The following is a 21439-nucleotide window of genomic DNA, read 5'->3' as shown; positions in this document are numbered from 1 at the left end:
GGCAAGTCCTAGGTATCGCGTTATTATTCATGTAGTAATTAGCTGTAAACGATGTGTAGAACCGTGTGTGCAGTTTCGCTCCGTTAGTATAGTTCGTAAACTTTGTAGCCTTTTTCATTTCGGTCTCAGTGTAGACGACAAAGGTGCAGAATATATATGCGATAGTCGTGTATATAACAGCTCGTGACTGAAAAGCATTTTTTTTTTATCGAGCGTGCGTTGGAGCGCCAGCGTATATTGCCCGTGCCAGACAGGTCAGTTTGTAGAGCATCTCGATGTTGCGTTATATTTCCGATTTTCATATGCTAGTGCGCCGTATTTATTATTGATCGAGCTCTTTGCTCCCCCAGCAATATATTAAATTGCCTTTTTTATGTGGTAATGACAAGTTGGATGTTCCATGTACTTACATACAGCATTGTGCGTTTTTATCGCTGACACTTTCAAAAATTTCCCCGCCTCAACCGCTGGCTCATTTGCGGTGAAACTGCACACAGAGCTTGCGTATTATGGTAACTTTTGTATCGTAGCAAGTTTGACAATGGTACTTACTTAGTTCAGGCGCACATGATGCGAAAACGTAAGCGTCTACGAGAGATCGGCGAGCCAAAACCCGCAGACGACGCTTTTTCGCTAAAAACTGGCAGTGGCGCCATCTCTTTTCGGCAACAAAAAGCGTCACAACTAGGTTGACTAGGCTTTCGACTGCCAAAAACAGATGACGCTACTGCCGCCATTTAGCGAAAAAACGTCGTCTGCGGGGTTTGGTTCGCCGATCTCTACGCAGACGATTACGTTTTCGCATCATGCACGGCTCAACTAAGTAAGTACCGTTGTCAAACTTGCTTCATTCCTCATTGCTCATTCCTCGCCGTCTGGACACTGCACATATGGCAGCCTCACTCATGTTGTTGCTCAATGAAGTGACTAACTGCTGTTCATACTCTCTCACTCGTACAGCTCAGTGCCGCCTGAATATGCAGCGCCTTGTTGAAGAGCATTCAAATGTGTTTGCGGACTACGAAAGTCTGGTACTCCAGCATAGAACTGAAAAGGTTTGTTCATCATGATTTCAGCTGAGTAATTAAACCTATAGAGACTGTATTCGTTCTCAGGTTTGGCAGGCGGCTGGAAGTTGGCATGTGGCAACTCTGTGTACTTGCAGGCACACCGCTAGCAAGTTTTGAACAAAAAAATTGTCAGTTTCAACTTGGTTAAGGCATGTCACCACCTTTGAAAAGGCGTTTTTTTTTTGTAAAATGACATTTTTCTTTTTTAGATTTAGAGAGTTCCCAAACATTCAAAAATATTTTGCAGCAAGAATCATGTTCGTATCTTATTTAGTTCAAAAGTTATAGCTAACTTTCGAACAGGTGATGAACAGTTCCGAAACAGATGTGGTTTGGTAACAGAAACTGATAACTCAGCGATAATCAACGACGTATATTGAAAGTTTTTTATTATGTTTTAGTTTGATGTGTAAAAGATTATTAAAGGCAGTTTGTAAGGCTTCGTTTTTTTTTAAACATTTCTTTAAATTTCCGCAAGGGGGATGCATGACGCTACAAGCGTCTCTGTTGTTTAGTTTGCGTTCGCTTTGTGCTGCCGCTTTGAATGCTGCCGGATTCATCCTTTTTATAGGCATTATTTTTAGTAGCAACAGTAATAACATAGGCTGGACGTTTTTATAAGAAAGCATGGCCAAGTTCAGGGTAAAAAGGCGATTGAAACGGAAGTTTCTTGGCAATCGACATACAAGGAATGCTCCGACCGAAGACCATGCGGACGTGAATGTATCGGCGAGTGCTGCAAAGCTTGGGAACTTAGAGAACAATTGTGAAGTGCCGCTGCAAGAACTTCTACTGCAAGGCAATAGGATTATTGATATGGAGATCCTATCATCTGTTTTTGCAAAACTGGCCTGCCCGGAATGCAAGAAGACGTCGCTCAGATTGGAAGAATGCTCGCAGCTTATAATATCACGTGCATATGCTGTTCTGTGTGATGCGTGCGCATATGCATATTCATTTCAATCGTCGAAAAAGGTTGGGATTGCTATTGAGAACAACCTGCGTCTTGTCTACGCAATGCGTCAGCTGGGCAAGGGATATTCTGGAGCTGTAACGCTGACGAAAGTGATGAACATGCCACCGCCGCCTTGGCATTCTGCCTACCAAAAGATATCTGCTAAGCTCTATAAAGCGGCAGAGACTGTTGCGTCTAAGTAAATGATGAATGCCGCTGCTGAATTGCGTTGTGTTGTGCAAAGTACTGAGTGTGGTGTGTCAGGTGATGGCACATGGCAAAGGCGTGGACATTCATCATTGAATGGATGTTTGACCTTGATATCCATTGATACTGGGAAAGTTATTGACGCAGAAGGCACGTCAAGTAAATGTAGGGCATGCCATTCGAAAAGCAAGTTGAATACCTCAAGCACTCAATATCTGGAGTGGAAGGCAAATCATACCCAGTGCCAAGCAAACTACACCGGTAGTGCTGGTGGTATGGAGGCAGTAGGTTTCTATCGTATGTTCGAGCGAGCAGAAAGAAGTCGTGGTTTAAAATATGTAGACTTCTATGGAGACGGCGACTCCAAGAGCCACGCGGCTATAAAGGACATATATGGCACAAATAGTGTGCGCAAACTGGAGTTCATTGGGCACGTACAGAAGCGTGTAGGATGCCGACTACGAAAGTTGAAAAAAAGTGTTCCTGGGCTTGGAGGCAAAGGAAAGTTAACGGATGTCCTCATCGACTGGCTGCAGAAATATTATGGTATTGCCATCAGAGCGAACGTGGGAGACCTGCGAGCCATGAAGCAAGCTGCATTAGCGAGCCTCTTTCACTGTAGTTCAACAGATGAAACACCAAGGCATGGTCTGTGCCCTCTTGGCACTGAGAGTTGGTGCGGGTTTAACCGGAGTGCACTCGGTGGTGGATGCTACAAGCACAAGGGAGGCCTTTCCAAAGAGGTACTCAACAAAGTGAAGCCGGTATATACTGACCTCTGTACGGACGAGCTCTTAAAGAAGTGCCTGCATGGAAAAACCCAAAATGCCAACGAGAGTTTCAACGGTATGATTTGGCAACGGGTTCCCAAAGACGTCCACGTGAGCCTGCCCATCCTACTTTTTGGTTTATATGATGCTGTGTGCCACTTCAATGATGGTAACAGAAGTACAGCAGATATTTTGAGGGAAGCAGGCATCAAACCTGGCCACCACACTCTCGTAGCATGTTGCACCAGTGACCAGAACCGTGTGAAGAAGGCCCAGCGTCAATCAACGGGTGAGGTAAAACATCTCCGCAAGAAAAGACGGGCAGCAACAAAAGCCAAAAGAGAGCTCGTGGCAGCTAAAGAGGGCCCTAGCTATGAACCTGGTGGATTTTAACTTCCTTGGGCATGGTGATCTTGTTTCTACAAGGATTGAAAAACTTTAATAGTGTTTTTCTCAAAACTTGATTTCTTGCACTTTCTTGTTGCGCAAACAGTTGTAACTTCGAACTGAATAAATATTTTTCAATGAAACTTTGCATGCTCATTTCTTTATTACTAACCTGTGCAATGAACTAGGATGAATGAAATCGAATGGTAAGTTTTGATGTAATCATGTTTTATGCCAAGGAATGCAAACAAAAATGACACATTTGTTTGTTTTCTTTGGAATTTTTTGTATAACTTGATTCCCAATTATCGGATGGCAAAGATCCTAGTTGGTTGCACAGCCTGGTTAGTTGGCTAACTCTGTGCAAAAAAAGTTTAGAATTTCTGCACTCCATTGTCTAGTTATGAATGTTTGCATAACAGCCAAGTTTGGGCCATTTTTTGTCAATAACAAATTCTAGCATGATATTTTAAACTCTTTTTTGCTTTTGAATATCATATAAAACGATGCTTTATAAGGTCAGTGTGAAATAAAAATTTAATGGTCAAAATTTTAAAAAAATTTCAAAAAGGTGGTGACATACCTTAAACCTACTGTAGTGCAAAAGCATTCCCAAATTGCCAAGGTCAAATTTTTGCAATGGCGTGGCCCAAATTTGGAGGTCCTCATCGTGTCAGGCTTGCTCAGTTATGTTTGGACATCAATTTTCGTCCAAATCGACCAAGGTAAAATTTTGGTGGTGGCCCAGGCCAAATTTGAAGGTCACCGTTGTGTTTGGCACGGTCAGTTATGGCTAGAAATCGATTTTTGTCCGAATATGCTAAGGCCAAATTTTGGGGGTGGGTGGACCGCATTTTTGAGGTAGCCCAGGCCAAATTTGGAGGTCACCATAGTGTTGTGTGCGGTCAGTTATAGCTAGGCATCGATTTTGGTTCAAATTTGCCAACGTCAAATTTCGGGGGTGGGTGGGCCAATTTTTTGGGGTGGACAGAGGTCAAGATCAAAGACCATGTCACCATAGTGGACCAGAGTGGTCATGGTGAACCCTGCAGACATGATACACCTTATGCAGCTTACAAACTTTTCCTATGGTAGGCATCACAAGGTTATTTCAAGGTCATCTGGAGACACTGAATCTGAGATCAAATTTTACATGGAGTAGAGTGTTCTCTCTAAAAGCTCCAACATAGAACCCAGTATTTGAGCAGCAGGAGCAGGTTTTCTGCTTTTGTGCAGCAGTGCTGTAATACGCTTGCAGCCTACAGGGAGGTGGGCCTCCTGATCAGATTATTCCAAAAATTGTGACACTCTTGAGGCTGCCATGCGATATGAGCTGCGACTGGCTATGTGTTCAAATGCCATGTTTTACAGTCATAGTTACCTGCATATAGGTTCTCCGTGCTATGGACATCATATGCATGAGTAATCTCTATACTGTTGTTTGCTCGGATGTGGTTGCAATTGAAATACCTTTTGTTTTTGTTATGCCTGACCCCAGGAGGAGAAGGACCAGCTCATTGCACAACTGCGAACGCTGGCCAGCAAGCTGTGCGACCCGTCTGACTTGGACGATGGGTCGGCCCTGAAACTTTTTGAGGCCTTAAGCAGTGCCGTGCAGCAGCTCAGTGATGAGCGCAGCTCCTTGAATGATAGGTAAAAGTTGGTCAGGGTTCAGTGCAGCCACGAGCTTGTCATCCCACCCCTGATATGTTGTTGTTTTCACCTTCAGTGAGGACTCCACTGCAGGATATTGTTACCAATAACCTTCAACATTTCTTGTTTTGCTGTGTGTGGCTGCCATTAGGGAAAATGAAGTGATGTACTACCAATATTCTGAGTTCTATTTTGCTTGCTGGCGATATGTTTAAGCTCATTAATTTGTGAGGACAGGCATTATTTAAGGCACTTGCAAGTTTTCAGCATGGGAGTTCAGTATGTAGTGTGGCCAAGATATACACCCAGAGTATATTTGTTTATCTGTCTTAGCAGTTGTCTCCTGTATCCCTTTCTTCAGCCGTGATGTGGACGTGGGCCGAGTGTACTGATTCAACAAAAGTTAATCCCCACTTATAAGGTTGTGATAGAAACCTACATTATGCTTACTTTTAATGGCCGTAACATATAAATGAGAGAGGGTTTTACCAAATTAGGATAAAGGCACTAGGTCAAGCACGACTGACAGAGTAAAATGAGCAGAAAAAGAAATAAAGATCACCTGAGAACAACAGGCCAGCACCACTGAAAGTAGGAAGCATATATGCTGGCTGCCATTTGCTCTGCTCTGCTGTTTGAAGGGGCAACTTCTTTTTAGCCTTTTTTTTTTTGGACTCTGATGACAAGTGCCTCTACAAATAATTTCAGATGATGTTTGTTCCCATGCATGAAAATTTCTGAATACCTACCGTAAAATTCCGAGCAAGCGCCCCCACCCTGCAAGTCAAAATTAGTGGCAAAGTGGGGAGAGGGCGCTATCCCGGAATGGTGCCGAAATTCAAGTAGGCGGCGACATTTTCCTGACAGAAAAAAAAAGCAAAGTGCACATGTACTTAAAACGTCCTGCCTTTCTTCCCCGGTTGAGGAGCGCATCTTCCACGTAATCACTAAACAGCAACGCTTATTAACTCAACTATCTTCGAAGTTATGGTTTCCCGTAGCAACTTCTCGAAATTTTTGTCCCAGTCCCATATCCATTTCTGGTTGTGCTCGAAGTCTCGAGCCATTTGGGGCACGTTCCTTCCGTATTCCCGATGCCATTGTATGACTTCAATTTTATTCGCCACTTTTACGAATGCATTGCCAACCTGGCAACGCCAAAACAAGTCAACAAGTGGCGCGTGGCAAACGAGCTTGTGAAATTGCGAATGGCTTGAAAAGCAGGATTGGATTGGATAGGGCAAACCACTGTTGCCTGGGGGCGGTATATTCAGGTGGCTGGCTGTATCAATGTTGAAGATCTATTCTTCTAATTACAGCTTTCATCTTTTCCCAACAAATTTATCGGCGCATCTGACAGCCTTGCTTCTGTTTTGCAGAGAAAGAGCGGCAAAGACCACTATAGAAGCTCTGATGGGAGAGAGAGGTATACTTACAAATTTATCCTCATTTTTTTTTTTAACATCTAATGTCGAAGTTTTGATTTCTCGGTTTCTGTCAATATGTTTTGAATTGTATGATATCCACATTCACATGGATATATTGACTCATGCAAACCGTACTAAGAACAGTGCACTCCGAAACAAGGGTGCTCTTGAGAAGCATACAACTAGAGATTTTTCATAAATATTTGCGTGGTGTTTAATGCCATGAAGTTATTTTGACTTGTGGATAGACTGGAATTGCCATTGGAGGGTATAGTTTTTAATACCATTGCAATGGAGCTGCAATGTGCTGCCATGTCATTTCCTTTTGCAGTGTCGCTGCATGACCTTTACTACTGTGTTCTGCATTTGCATCATAATACGTTGAAAAATAATGGTGACTATTTTGCACTGTTTCCAGATGCCCTAATGGCTCAAAACAGAGTCCTTGTAGAAAAACTGAAGGACTACAATGAGCTTCAGGTCAGTTAATTAATGCCATTTGCCAACAGCATGTGTGTTACATTTTTTTCTTCTTTTTTGCCTGCTCAGAAAAGTTGCAGTCCAACTGCGTGTTGTTTCCATGCACAAATTCTCACACTAGCTAGCATGGTTTCTCATGGAGGTATAAAAGCTGTTTTGAGCATGGCATCCACTTCTGTTTCTATAGCAAGCAAAAGAAAGCCTTGAACATCACCTCACAATTCATAAAGATTTTGCCAAAAACATAACACGGGAAGTACACCAACTGACCAGTGCCATCGATGCCTTGAAGCAAGTGGTACAGGAAAGCGCAATTGCTCGAGGTCCTTTTGAGGCCACTGTGCAGACGTAAGTTGTCATTGCAGTCTGATTTCCAGCTCACATGTGTGAATAGAGATTGCATATGTATTTGACTGCATTACTTGTTGACCTTCCTCTTGGCTCCAGTATTGCGAGAGAAGCCGTGAAGCTGCACGCACAGATCTGTGAGTTCCACATTTCTATTTACTTTTTGTGCATGTTGCAGGCAAGGACGGTGTTGCAACATTCTTGGATAACTGGCACATCTCAGTGTTAGTGTCTATTTGCGCTCAGAATGATGTGCATGTGATGTGCATTTTATGCTGAGATCTGTCAGTCTTGGGGCTGCATCACCTTATTTGGTTCTATCTTTTTTGGGGTAAATTTTTTGCACTATGGCAGAGTGGTTTTGTGTGGTTTCATTCACTTTAGAAACCAGGGATTAGTCATTGCACTAAATTTGCTCTCTGTATAAGCATGTGCTAAGTATTCTTTTCAGGCAAGGTACCACCCGCCACGGTGGTTCAGTGGTTAGGGTGCTCGGTTACTGATCCGGAGCACCTGGGTTTGAACCCGACTGCGGCGGCTGCGTTTCGATGGAGGCGAAACTCTAAGGTGCCCCGTGTGCTGTGCAATGTGTAGTGCACGTTAAAGATACCCAGGTGGTCGAAGCCCTCCACTATGGCACCTCTTTCTTCCTTTCTCTTAGTCCCTGCTTTCAGGGTTTGCTGATATATGAGACAGATACTGTACCATTTCCTTTCTCCAAAAACCAATTTTCAATTTCTAGGCAAGGTGCACTGACTTTCTTCACTGCAGGAAGATGCCTGCACTTTTGAAAACACATGTGCTACACTTTGTTTTTAGTGCTATTTGGACTGCTGTTGGAGTTATAGGAAATGCATACCTAAAAACTTATTTTGTACATGGAGGTAGCTGTGACGCTGGTGCTATGTATGGCAGCTGAGAATAGCCCATTGTGATATTTTTTTGCACTTTGGCTCTCAGCGCTGCCAGGTTTTGGAAACATCACCACTTCTTGCTGGATGGCAGTTTTAAATGCACCTGTCAGCAGGTTCTCGTATTCCATAATGGAAAATTTAAGTCAGCCACATCAGGTTAGCTAAACTGATGCCGGAAGTCGAGGCTGTGTTTTTATTGGTAGTTGTAACACTTTTCAGAACTTTCTTCTTTGTCTTAGCCCCCCCCCCCCCCCCAAAGATGACTCACATAATTAGGTTCTAGAAGCTTCCTGCCTGGACGATTGGAGCGACTGAAAATGACCAAGAGACATGAGCCACATGCTAGAATGCTCGGGCTTCGAGATGGCACTTGGGCAATGACAAGGGATTAAAAGAAAAAAACTTGTTCTTGAGTCTGCAGCCGACTGGTTCGGGTCGTTCCTCCCAACGGCGCTCTCAGCGTTATTGTTTAGACAAATGTATTCTAATAGCCTTTTCTTGTGTCAAGTACAGTGACAAATAATGGATGTGTGCAAGCTCCGAATGTGCATGGTGGGCCTCATTGTACTAATATCTTTGCATTTGCTGTGTGACAAATCAGAATGCAAGTTGTGAATAGTCGGAAAACAAAGCAGCTGCATAGGGAAAGAAATGAAAAATACACCAATCTTCTCTCGGGAAGATGACATCAAGGTGATGTAGACTTGAGCTCTGAGCTGAATATTATTTTCTTTGTCATTCAAATGGAACGTCTCCAAAAGGAGAGAGATGCTGTTGCTGTTATTGTGCAGGGGGCTTGTTGATTTTAAGTCTGGAGCATTTTTGTGCAGAAATATCCATTCGCAGTGCAAGGTGGGGCATTTTTTGTTCCCAAACAGTCTATGATCACTGGAGCCGCTCCCAGGGAGTGACCTCTGACATGAGTGACGAATTGGCCAGGAAGAAAGAAGAAGTTAAGAAACTCTCTGCGGAGTGCGCAAGAATGGACTCTGTCATCAGGGAGCAGATGGTAGGCTGTTTCCCATGCTTCCTTTGGGCATGAGAGCTTAGGATTGACGGCTGTGTATGGTAAGTGAAATTTCAACGTCCCGAAGCTGCATGTGAGCTGTGAGAGATGCCGTAGTGCATGAACAGAAAATTATTTCCAGTCACATGGAATTCTTTTATGTGCTCTGATATCGCACAGCAAACCGGAGCCAATGTCACCACACCGCTTCTTAGAGGCGGGACGTCCACATGATGTGTGAGTTCCACTGAATGTCTGGTTTCTACCTGCAGGCTGAAATTGAAGGCCTCTGCAGTGGTATCACCAACTTTGAGCAGCTTGCTGCAGATAGTGCTGATGACCTAGCACGAGTGCAGGCTGAAGCCGAGTCCCTCAAGTGAGATTTTATTTGTGATCTTTTTTCCACACTTACCAGCATAGTCCCTTAATTGCAACTTGCACTTAGCTGCACATAACTGAGAGCCGCACAGTTGAAGCTTTTTGTTGTGTTTGGATCTCGCATAGCCTGGCTGTAGGACCTTTTGCAAATATATCTCAGTCTCCCAACTTTGATGATCCTTGGCCATAACCACAGGTACTCACTGCGGTGTGCTCGCATGTTAATTAGTGGAAGGCATAACTTCACGGGGAGCCTGAAGCGTTTACTGCAACTCACTGCTCTGTGACTGAATGCTGTGGTTCTGCTGCAGTGTGAATGATTTTTGAGTACATTGCACTGTGCTCATGCCACCAGGGAGTCCCTGGCTGCAGCCCAGATGGAGGCTGAAGAACGAGAGGAGGCTGCCCTGCTGCTTCTCGAAAAGGACACACAGATAGCCCAGCTGGAAGGAGAGCTGCAGGTAGTCCAGGGGCTGGCTGAATTGCTTGCACGCATTTGATGGCATGCAGTTGTGTAACAATGAGGCGCAGAACCTGCAGACTTGGCTTGCTATCTGTGCCTATCAAGCAGAACTGGGTGCAGTTTTAACTCAAATAATTTAGTAACCTTTAATAGCTCAATAACCGAGCATATTGTGTGGGCACAGATCGCACACGCTTCTGTGGCAGAAAGTTTTTTTTTTGGCTTGCTTGCTGGCATATCAAGCGTTCTGAATCATTCTCTGGAACTGCATGCTTACAACAGCCACCTTCTTGTCTATCTTTGCTAGAAGTGCAAGCCTGCAGTCGTTGCATTTTCTAAACATGCTAAACACGTTGCTAGGAAAGAGATTGTAACTGTGCTTGGCATATCCTTTTGCAGTGAAAGATTGACTACTTGAATGCATAAATTCACTTCAAGCATGTACTTGCATAACTTTGAGAAGGCACACTTTGTGCATTTTGGTCGTCCATTGTTTGACAAGATATTACCTCCAAACAACAACCAACATTCTGAATTGGTCAGCAAACAATGCACTTTCTATTTGCCACTTTGGCTGACATAATTCCTGTGGAACAATTGGTCAATAAGTTTGATCGTGGTGAAGCCTTACTCATTTGGGCAGTTAATTGATCAGTATCTCAGCCCTGATTTTAAACGATCGGCTCAATGTGTAGCCTTACTGGGGGAGTGGGCGGGTGCGTCATTGTGAGCATCAGTGGGCGGACTTCAGGCTTTATGTGGATTAAAAATTCAGCAAGTTTGTGCTGTATACTTTGCTCAGCATTTTGCTTGGTAAGAAAGTAAACAGTGCGTTTTGACCATTTCTTCTGTAGACTGTCTTGCAAAGCAGTTTGCTGCTAGTTCAGTGGTTGTTCCTGTTTGGTCTTATCAGTGCAATTACAGTAATTTCCACTAACTCCAACTCACATATCTTTAAATATATCTGTGATCGCAGTTGAGCAACTTTTTCCATGTCATGCAGTGGAGACCATTATGTACTGTATATATTAGTATCTTGGAAGCTTTTTATGACGAAATTTGGATATCTTGGAATATGATTTGTGAGTACTTGGTAAAGGAAAGGAGAGTTGTTGGCCAGTGATTCTTGCAGCCTACAAGTCGTGCTACTGACGAACAGGTGGGTCTGCACCAGTGGGCTGGAGTGTGCGCCCATTACTGCCACTCTGTTTCCCTGCATGATTTTGTGCTATTTTGACTTCACACGAGGCATGTACAGAGTCTGCTTCCTAGGACAATGACGGTGGGGCAGGCAGGAAGAGGGTACATGCGGGTGAATCTCTGAATCTTCTTTCCCATGAGCAGCAGTATCATTTGTGACATGGCAGAGATGGTGGTGGCCCTTACTGCCTCCACATTATGAGCACGATAACAGGTTCAAGCTAGCGCACTGGTCTTTGTCGGCTGGTTTTCTTGCACTGCTGTGCCACTCACGAGACTCTTCTATTAAATGGTCAACTGCTTATTCTTTAGAAGGGAATTATCACTGCTAGATATAGATAGATCCAGGCTTACATTTATAAAATGCATGATCAGTACATTTGAAAGTTTTGTGCTTTGTTGACCTCAAGGCTCTGTTTATTTCAATTATTTTTTGGTTTTGTGACTTCAAGATATTGAGGTTTTAGTGTATGTGCACTGAACCTTCTGTCAGGCTACAATTATTTAACTGTGACCACCTTTGCATTTGCAGTTTTCACTGCTGAGTGGAGAGTCAAATCTTTTGCACCTGGGTTGTCACTTGTTGCATCACTCAAGTGTGTAAAATGTGTGAGCATAATTGACAGCTGCACACGGGAAACCGATGTCGGTGTTGGATATTGCGAGATACCTCAACCATTAATTTTCTTTAGCCTTGAAATCACCAAAAGCAGCTTTCATAACAGTAATGCTTTCAGTTACCCTGAAGAATAATCTTGCAGGGCATGCTTCTCAATGTTTACCATTCACATATATGTACAGTGGCAGGGTATTGTTTTCACGTCTCTACAGGGTGTTTGCACCTTAGCATGGTTGTGGCTAGCTTACAGTAGCTCACTTTGTGTTAGCCCTTGAAGTATAAAACGTTAACTCTTTAAGCTTTGTTTATGAAACCAGTTATCACTTTTGTGCATGCTTCACTTGCGATGTTTTCCAGAGACCTGTATTGCTCCCTTGTGAGTGCTTAGATTGCCATTGCTATATTGAGGAGTTGGTTCACTCTGAACTACTTTGTTTTTGTGAAGTTGAATGTTTTTGTTTATTTCACTGATGCCTAAAATTGTTGATTGTGATTGTGCACAGCACTAAATGCTTCCTTGTCTTTTCTTGAAAAACTATCAGGAAAAGAGAGAGGAGCTTGCCAGTCTTGTCCAGGAAAAGGCAGCAGTGGATGAGTCAGAGAGGTTGAGGTGTGTGGCAGCAGTTGTTTTTTGCATCTTTTGTTTATTCAGCCCTTTGTAGGTCACTTGGCTTCTTTGCGAATCTGTTTGCTCTACGAAGTTTGCAGACACTGAAACTGAACAGGATTGCATGTTTATACATTTATATTGGTTGCTGCAATATTATGAGGCATTCTTTACTGCTGAATACATTTTGCTGCGCAAGTTTTGTTAGAACAGCCTCTGGCCGTTAGTAGAAAAGAAGGAGGAGGCACTCTCTAATGGTAACCCAGTATGCTTGCCTAATATCATAGTTTGTAGGCTACTCCAAAGGAAGTGGTGAAACATGAAGTGATGCGTACCATCATACGCATGCTGTTCACAGAAAGCATGTGATACAGTATAATATTAGATCTGAATTTAGCGGGTAAAAGTTAGCGGACAAAAAATATCTTCTGCTTATGCACAACTCACAAGTCACAATAATACGGTGATGATAGGCAGTGCTGTGCACTTTGCTTGAAAAGGATTCGTAGTACGCTTTTTAATGTGATAGTGTTAAGGAGCTCGTGTTCCAGAAAATCCGGCGTCGGCAGCGATGGTGTTGTTGACCGTGACCAAAAAATCCCCAGAGAAGCTAACTAGGATGCAAACAGGCCACCTAGGAAATATGATATTGCAGCGCCATCACTACCTACCCACCGGATTGTGAGAAAACTGCTCACAATAGCAGGTGGTCGTTCATGATTGGCTGCTCAGGAAGAGCAGTCTGTGATGCACAAGGCCCACCAGTAGAAGCACCTGCTTTACAGAGCAGTGCCGCATTACTTAACCACTACACCACCCTGCCAGGAGTGGTATGAAGACTTCTAGGGATTTATGAATACAAAGTAGAGAATGACTAATTCGGCATATTTGAACGTAAACCCCTTGAGCTATCACGTCAAACACCTAACGCGGAGTTTAGGTGTTCTCTTAATTTTCTTTTTTAGCGATAGCTACCTTACGCTAGCATTTCGAGCCATCAGCGTGGCACCCTTGAGCTCTGTGGCCGCGCCGTGGCTGGTCATGTGGTGCAGAGCAGCTGCAGGCGGCATGACCAGCGAAACCGAGTTAGAGGGGGGTGGGGAGTGAATCCACGTCCATGGTCAAAGATGAAGAAGGAACGCCCAGCGAAACGGAGTGGCGAAAAACTAAATTTGCAATTCGACTGAACGAGTTCCACTCGGCCAGCTGCAGCCATCGCGTCACTCCAGGTTTAACCAGAGCTAAACTACAGCCATTTTTTTTCCCAGTGAAATTGCCACAAATGAGTGACCATCTATGTCCTGCCCATAGATACTACTGCAACTCTGATGGTGCAATTTTGGTTCTTGGTCGCTGCAAAATGCACTAAGAGGCAAAGACTGATGAAAGACACAGACATGGCTCTGGTACACAACAAAAATGGCACCACTCGTTTAACATCTGACACTGTGGAGTTGCCATTTCAACTTAAGGATTGAAAATGAATCTATGAAGGCAGTGTGGCCTTCAAAAAATATCATGGGAAGCAGTAACCTTTTTTTAAGTTATTGTGATTTCTGTTTTTAAGCGTGGTCAATGCAAGTCTGCTCTCATAGTATGTGGTCCTTAAGATTGTAATAATCATTTGCAAACCCATTATGTGGCACCAGCTTATTCAAATTGAGGCAGTGAGTCAATAGGCACTGAGATATTTTCCATGTGATAGGAGCCTATGAGAAACTCTGCAGATAGCAGAGACTACTGCAGACTTTTAGAGCATTGTACACAGGTGCATGAAAGGGTGAATGGAGTATTGACATATGCCGCTGGAGGGTGCTTAGATGGTGAAAACATAGAAGTAAGAGTTTGCTGAATAAATCACGAGCATGTAGTGACCATGACAGATGCTTTTTCTACTGCAATTTGGAATTTGTGGGTTTTCACTTGTGGTATGAGGCTGTTGGCAACTTTCAGTACGTAATACAAAAGATTGCGCTTGGTGAATGTGATTGCAGCATGCATACTGGAAGGCATCACAAAGCCTTATTTGCAGTCAAATGCTTCTGACAGATTGATTGCCCTCCATAGTTGCACATGAGCACGTAATGTGCGTTGTATTTCCAGAGCACTGAAGTAAATGTCATTGGCATATAGAGAAATCCCAAGTGAGGGTGGCATGCAAAAGATAAAAGAATAGACAAAGTTCTGCTGTTGGGACATGACTAGTTTAAGTCATTGTCCACTGGCAGCATGGTGTCTTTTCTTCTACTTTGTGAAATCGTCTGCTATATAAAATGACCGCTCAGTTACATTCCCTCTTTAACAGAAAAAAAAGGTCTACAGTAGAACCCTACAGTTACGTTTTTCATGGGACCGCATAAAAAAGTGTACCAGCTGGGACAATAACCGAGAAACATCTGGGAAGAAAATGATACATTGTTTTCTGCCGTGACTTTCTTGTTTAGTTCTAGTAAAAAAGGGCAGTGGCGCATCACTTTACCGCTGCGCCACTCCCAGTGATCTATGAATGTAAAGTAGAGAATGACCAATTCCGCATACACCCTTAAGGTAGAGCTTAGTGCACTAGCACTAAGGACCCCACTCACCGATTTTGCCAATCTTTAAAACCTGATTGAGCTTGAAAACTGAGCCTCAGCTTGAGACTGAAGTGCTAGCACACCCAATTGGTATTTGGCCTAACCACACTAAATCATCCGTCATTTTTTGTATAGCAAGCGTAGGTCAGTTTTGTTGCCTGTACACAACTGCTAAAGGTGACACCGAGGCTATGTCTGCGCATTGGTTATGACCTCAGTAATGTGTGCCAGCAGTGTACTGCACTATTTGGATAAAAGTCATCTATGCTCACAGTAGCCTGCTCATAGCAAAAGCCATGATGGGTGTCATCACAGGGAATCCCAAATGAGAGAAATAGACATTGTAATTTCATTGTCTGTGTGATATGAACTGCAACACATGTTGAATACGCTGCAGGCTGGTCTTTTTGCCAGGTCATTTGTTAAAACTAAAGAGAAGTCTGATTGATGCTATGCAACTATTTCTAAACCCTCAAGGAAAGATTGCAGCATTAAAATTAAACATCATCACATTGCAGGGAGTGCAATCAAAAATGGAAAGAAATTGTATCGAGCATTTCCAAAAAGCTTGAGCAAGAAAAGAACTGGCGGGAGAGCATGGTAAGTTGCATTTTTATCTGTGCATGCCTTCTGTAGTGGTGGTTCTTAGAAGCGAGATCTTTGTGGTCCTGTGCAGGATGTATACCTCTGCGTTCTTGAAATCAAATAAAAACTGAAAAACATTCAGAGGAAAAATAATTGCAAATTTGTAATAATAAAGAAGTCTGAATGCAAAGGACATCTTGGTCTTCAGCTCAAAATGTTTGGTCATGAAAAGGGCAACATTCGCTAATGTAAGCAAGAGCTCGTTAATTCAAACTGATGGTTAATTCGAACTGATGCCCGTGTCCCGGCATAGCCCTCTGTATTTCAATGGGGGGAAAACTTTTGATAATTCGAACAAGTCGACGTTTGCTACGGTTAATTCGAATAGGAGCCACTGGCTGACACCGCTCCTCGTAGATAGAAGTTGACCCAGAGCGAGTACAATGTGGTGCAAGTTTACTAGAGATGTAAAAAATGGAAAAGAAAAAAAAGCCGGGTGCACAAGGCTGGCGGAGCCCATGTCACCGATGCTTTGGCACAAGCCGTTCCTGGTGTTCGTTCTGCCGCGGTGACTGGGTCGTGATCATATGGTGCACACAACACAGTATGGCGGTTCGAGCGCAGGCGACATGCTTTTTGTTGATGCCACGAGCTATGTTGACAGCAGTGTGGAGATGTTGGAGCCCTCGAGTGGCGCCAATATAATTGAGGCAGCATGTTATCAGCAGACTCCACAGTGCTCACGGGCGGTGAGCACAGCCGACAGGGATGAGTCCGATAGTGGCGATGAGCCTATGCCATAACCAAGTGCATGTGAAGTAGCATCGGCGCTCGATGTTGCCGCACGCTAGTTCTCTGCCAGTGAGAACCCGGACGTTGCGCTGGAGCTCTTGGGCAAGCTGCAAATGATGCTGATGGAGTCTCGGCAGAAGAAACGCAAGCAAATGGACATCACTGATTCCTTCTAATTTTGACAACCCTTCCCCATAAATAGACATGTTTTGAAGCATAAAGAGTATCCTATATTCCAGCACTAGAGCTCGCTGCTCATGCGAATGCATTCCAGTACTTGTTTCTGGCGCATAACTGGCCAATCAATTTATTTAATTTGCCACTAGGACTGCATGAATTTAATTCTCAGAATCTCCTGCCACTAACTTGTAGTAGCGCTTAGCTCGCATTAACGAGTCTAGATGTGACTGCTTTGGATTCTGTAATGCTACTCATTCCAGTGCCCGTTCGATAATTCAAACTTCACTTAATTCAAACAATTTTCCGGTCCCCATCGAGTCCGAATTAACAAGCTTTTACTGCATCAGGTTATCAGGTTTACCTGATGCAAAGCTTATTCACCCATGGGACCAGCTCATCTTTGTCTGATGTACTACATTTACTACAATTTTCTATGTGCAGCACAGGCGGCAAAAGGAACTACAGCATTTTATGTCACTAGTTGGATGAGATGCACTGTAACAAGTAACTGCAACACAGAGGCATGCATACGAGCGATGATGAATCCACACAACTTTATGAATGCCAGCTACTATGGTTTCTTCAATCCAGATCTGAAGTAATGCTTTATGAAAGTCCGATAGCTATATTGGGTTCCTGTACACTGTAAATCAAGTATTCTAAGAAACGAGAAGCTGAATTTTCTGTAAAAAAAAAATGCTGCCTGAAAATGCTGAGCTTTAACTGCATCCTAAGGCACAGTTACAGTTAAGCCCACATATATCGAAGTTGCAAGAAAGCCTAAAAGTTCGATATAATGTGTAATTCGATGTAAAACTTGAAGTAAATTTAACACACAAACTCATTGAGATGGAAAAAGATGTATCTCTATGGTAGCCATTTACTGTGTGCAGATTACCAAGTGAAATAGTTGTGAATTTATTATGTTTTTCATCATTGCCTAGGAGAAAACTCATTTTTCATTGTTACCAATGGACTTTAAACAGCTGAGACCTCAGCCTGCTATTGACGTGCAATATGTCGACGAACCATGTTGAGCGCACAGAGCATGCGGGCACATGTTCTCTCAATTCTACATCACAATTCGCATTAGTGCTGTTCTGGTTACCCTTAACATCGGCAATGATGTGTTCGCCTGCAAACTCTTCCACAGTCTTAACATCACCATCCGCTGAGACGAATTCATAAATAGCACCTGAAAATTTGGACAACTGGTTACACAAATCATCATAACCCACGAGCTCCGGCAAAACAGAGACCAGAATGTTGGAAGCAGTTTTGTATAGTTTTGGTTTTGGAATCATTCCACAATTCAACCAGTATAGGCAGGGTGCCTATGAGGTCGATTTTAGGTCTCTTCCCGTCCTCAGGTTCTGCAGGAGCCATTCAGTCAGTTGTTTCCTACAACTAACTTTCACTACGCAGATTACCCCCTGGTCCAAGGGTTTTAACACCAGTGTAGCTTTCGGTGGCAGGAAGCCAAGTGCGATGTTGCTGAAACTTGCACTGAAGCGCCAGGCACAGCCGTTGTCTATAGCGAGGCAGCCATCGAGGAACCATTTGTACGCAGCTGCCTAATCATGTTCATATGGTGCTGTATGTACACATCTGCCACAAGTGCCAGGTCTCTTCTCCACTTTGGCCCTAACGTCATCCTTGTTCTTTAGAATGTTGCTCAGCATGCCTCTCGGAATCCTGTGCGCTGCGGCGACTTAGGATTTCTCATCTTGTGCAACTCGCGTGATAATTTCCAGCTTCGTGGAAAAGGGGAGGTTCTGCCGTTCATTTCGCGGCTGTCATCGTGTGCACATGGAGACTAACGAAAACCACGCAAAACTGCCAGCGCCAGCACGATGCACCATGCGAACTGTGGGACAACGTGGGCACAACTGGCGCAATGCATGATTTGTACGCATCTGCTGCTTGTCATGGAAAATCCGCTTCATCATTGGTCTGAGCATGCCAGTGGGAAAGTGAATCCCCAGTGTGTTGAGGAAAACCCAGCTCCTTGAGTCGCCTGGTGTTTCCCAAAGTTCGATCTATCAGATGTGGCTAATTTTTGTATGATGTAGCCGTTTATTTTCCTATACATTCAGGTGACAGCTTTATAGTGCACAGAAATTATTCTATATAAATGATAATTCGATCGAATCGACTTCGATATAATTGGGTTCGAGTTAATCGGTTTCAACTGTAGCCGTTTAAAAGTAATGAATGCCAAATGTGCTTCAATTTTGAAGCATCGAGTTTAGTATATTCTTTCTTAGTGCTGGAGACACCATTGTTTTAAAGAAACAAAATTTGCTTACTGGAGCTGATTGTGATACGTACAGACTCTCTGTGGAGCTTTATGCCATTGTTTTTCTTTTACTTTGAAATTTGAAGAACGTGTACAGATTTGCTTTTTATGTGTTTGTTTGCACACAGGTGGATTCAGATGCTACTCTTGACGTGCAGACAAATGATTTTTTGTTATTTTTCCCTTTATTTTACTTTTCTGTATTGAATTCTTTGGTTATGTCAGCATTCTTTATCAAGATTTGTGATTTGCTTTTCTGGATCTTTATGGTAAGATATACCGTATTTACACGATTGTAATCGACCTATTTTAAATTTTGAAAGTCCCAAGCGTTGTGGTCAACTTACAATCGAAACGAAAGCATCACACGATAAGTAAATGCGAGGCAAACGAGATATCAGGCTTGCTACAGTGTGGTTGCATTTTTGCTGCATGGCTCCATCGCATCGCTCTTGGTGCTGGCCTTGAGCAGCTGCTATGTCAACGCGCAAAACTGGCATCCCCTCCCGGTGTGCGCGGGCGGCGGCCGATGGCTGCTATCGATAAGAAGCAAACTGGCATCCCACACGTGGCTGCTGACTGCGGTTGCCGATATGCGGCGGCGGCTCGATAACGCAACTACGGGAAGCTCAAGCATCCAACAAGTTTTCTTTTTGCTTTCAAATGCGCGCTTGGCGCTCAAGGGAGCGTTAAGAGTTGATGGAAGGGCCACTGTTGCAATTGAGGTGGCACCCCCGCTTGGAACGGCAGCGGTGCCCGGGAGTGTTGGTAGCCGACGGAAGAGCCGACACCATTCACGAATAGTTTCTCTTTGGCTCTGATGCATTTGACTACTGCCGGCCATGTTTCACAAGTTTTTAATGTAGTGCTTCGTCAGTCATCATTTGCCAGGTCTGGCATGCGACCGGCACTTGTTCACGGCTACATTCAAGATGGCTGCCATTTTTTGTGCTGAAGAAACGAACAGCCGCGCGTCGGGCCGCAAGTTCGACGTTCGCAACGGGTGATACAGGTGTGGCAGCTGCAGCGAGGAAAATTTTCAGCTGTTCCACGCAATGTCATGATGTGGCTGTTTGCGGAGTGCGGGATTTCGCTGGAGGATGACGATAGAACGACGTGCTATGGGACCGCAGAGAAAGTTCATATTTAAAACAAGAAACAACAAAAATGAAACATTTTCATACTTTTTTTTCCAATTTTTGAAAAATATTTATGCCCTATAGGCCTCCTTTACCCCACGTCGCGAAGATGCCGTGGCGCTGATTTCAGCAGCGACTTTCGCACGGTAGGCAAAACAGGTTCTGCCTGCCCGTGCCTATCGCAGCTGCCGCAGTTACCGGCGGATGCATGATGCCTGCACGCTGCAGAGGCAGTGTGTATTGACTAGCTGCGTCACAATTGGATCCGCGTAGTAGCATAAAAAAAATTAAAATTAGCCTTGATATGTTTCTCACAGATAAATACCGCATTAGGAAACTGGTTAACAGACAATGGACTGCGGTACTAAAGCGCGAAGTCTGGGCGTCGATCGGCACTGCCACTCAATGTACTTAATAGCATGTGAGTTACTGCATTCATTCACCTGAACATCGCCATAGTATGCTTATAATTCTGCAAGGAAAAAAAGCACATATGGAGCTGCACACATATCTATCACCTTAAGCGGTGTGCACGGAGGTGCCGGCAGGTTCACTGGCCCCCAAGGAATGCATTCTTTTGTTAATAGCACAGCGTGTTTTAATGGTGCATTTTATGACATTTATTATCTACTTGAAACTGTTTCTTAATATGACTGATGTAACTATTTAATTCGAGTAGAAAGAAGTCTCATAAGTTCTGTAAAACTTGCATGTCATGTGTCATGTTTCATGAGGTAGTACGTGATCGTGAAGCTTGTTTGGAAAAAAGCAGGCATGCTACTAACAGACTATGCGGCGAGATTGAGAGGGGACACGGCAGTGAAAGGTGTTTTCGTTATTTATACATGCGATATGTAACGAAATTTGGTGCAGCTATGAAATTGCTGCACTAGTTTCAGTAATGCGTTTTATTTTTAGCTATGTCTGGTGCAGTTCTTGGGTAATTATAATTAACACCCTCATCAAGTCACCCTAAGGTCTTAAATAATTGAGTAGAAAGTGCGGAAATTTTTTTATGCCAGCATGTTCACAAAGCTCTCTTCTTTAGGATGACGCTATTATTTCTTTTTTAGATGATCAGTACTTGGGCATGGATGCATTTATATGAAACATTTCTTACAAAAATAACTAGCACAGTACTGCACATGTAGAAAAAAAAAATCGAGAGATTTATTACACTCCTCAGTGTCTCAGGAATCGTTTGCCACAAATAGAAACATTCTATTTTTATCTGTTATGAAATTACGAAGGGGTGAGTGATGAAAATCGCAGAAAATGTGAAAGGTCAGAAAACGGACCTTAAAGTTTATTCCCTCGTTTATGGCATTTTCACTTTCGCTTTGATCAAAGAAATGCAGCACTGAAATCTAACAAAAGCTCAAAG

At 43.5% G+C, this 21439-nt stretch overlaps 1 protein-coding gene and 1 pseudogene across 1 annotated transcript in view; both read left to right on the top strand.

Moving 5' to 3' along the window:
* Nucleotides 1-754: 754 nt before the first annotated feature.
* The window catches only part of LOC144113243 (uncharacterized), a 38526-nt gene continuing 17841 nt past the window's right edge, over nt 755-21439 (top strand). The window contains exons 1-12 of the mRNA XM_077646216.1: nt 755-823; nt 961-1055; nt 4888-5042; nt 6422-6468; nt 6888-6949; nt 7137-7297; nt 7397-7434; nt 9090-9220; nt 9490-9593; nt 9951-10056; nt 12420-12487; nt 15579-15660. Of these exons, the coding sequence (XP_077502342.1) occupies nt 978-1055; nt 4888-5042; nt 6422-6468; nt 6888-6949; nt 7137-7297; nt 7397-7434; nt 9090-9220; nt 9490-9593; nt 9951-10056; nt 12420-12487; nt 15579-15660 (1032 nt within the window). The 5' untranslated portion in view covers nt 755-823; nt 961-977. The remainder of the gene's footprint in view (nt 824-960; nt 1056-4887; nt 5043-6421; nt 6469-6887; nt 6950-7136; nt 7298-7396; nt 7435-9089; nt 9221-9489; nt 9594-9950; nt 10057-12419; nt 12488-15578; nt 15661-21439) is intronic.
* On the top strand, nt 1576-3532 carry LOC144113244 (uncharacterized; annotated as a pseudogene).

Source organism: Amblyomma americanum, chromosome 1, assembly GCF_052857255.1.
Source record: "Amblyomma americanum isolate KBUSLIRL-KWMA chromosome 1, ASM5285725v1, whole genome shotgun sequence".
Lineage (NCBI taxonomy): Eukaryota > Metazoa > Arthropoda > Arachnida > Ixodida > Ixodidae > Amblyomma > Amblyomma americanum.
The sequence above is the reverse complement of the archived record's forward strand: the minus strand, read 5'-3'. Positions and strand labels throughout refer to the sequence as shown.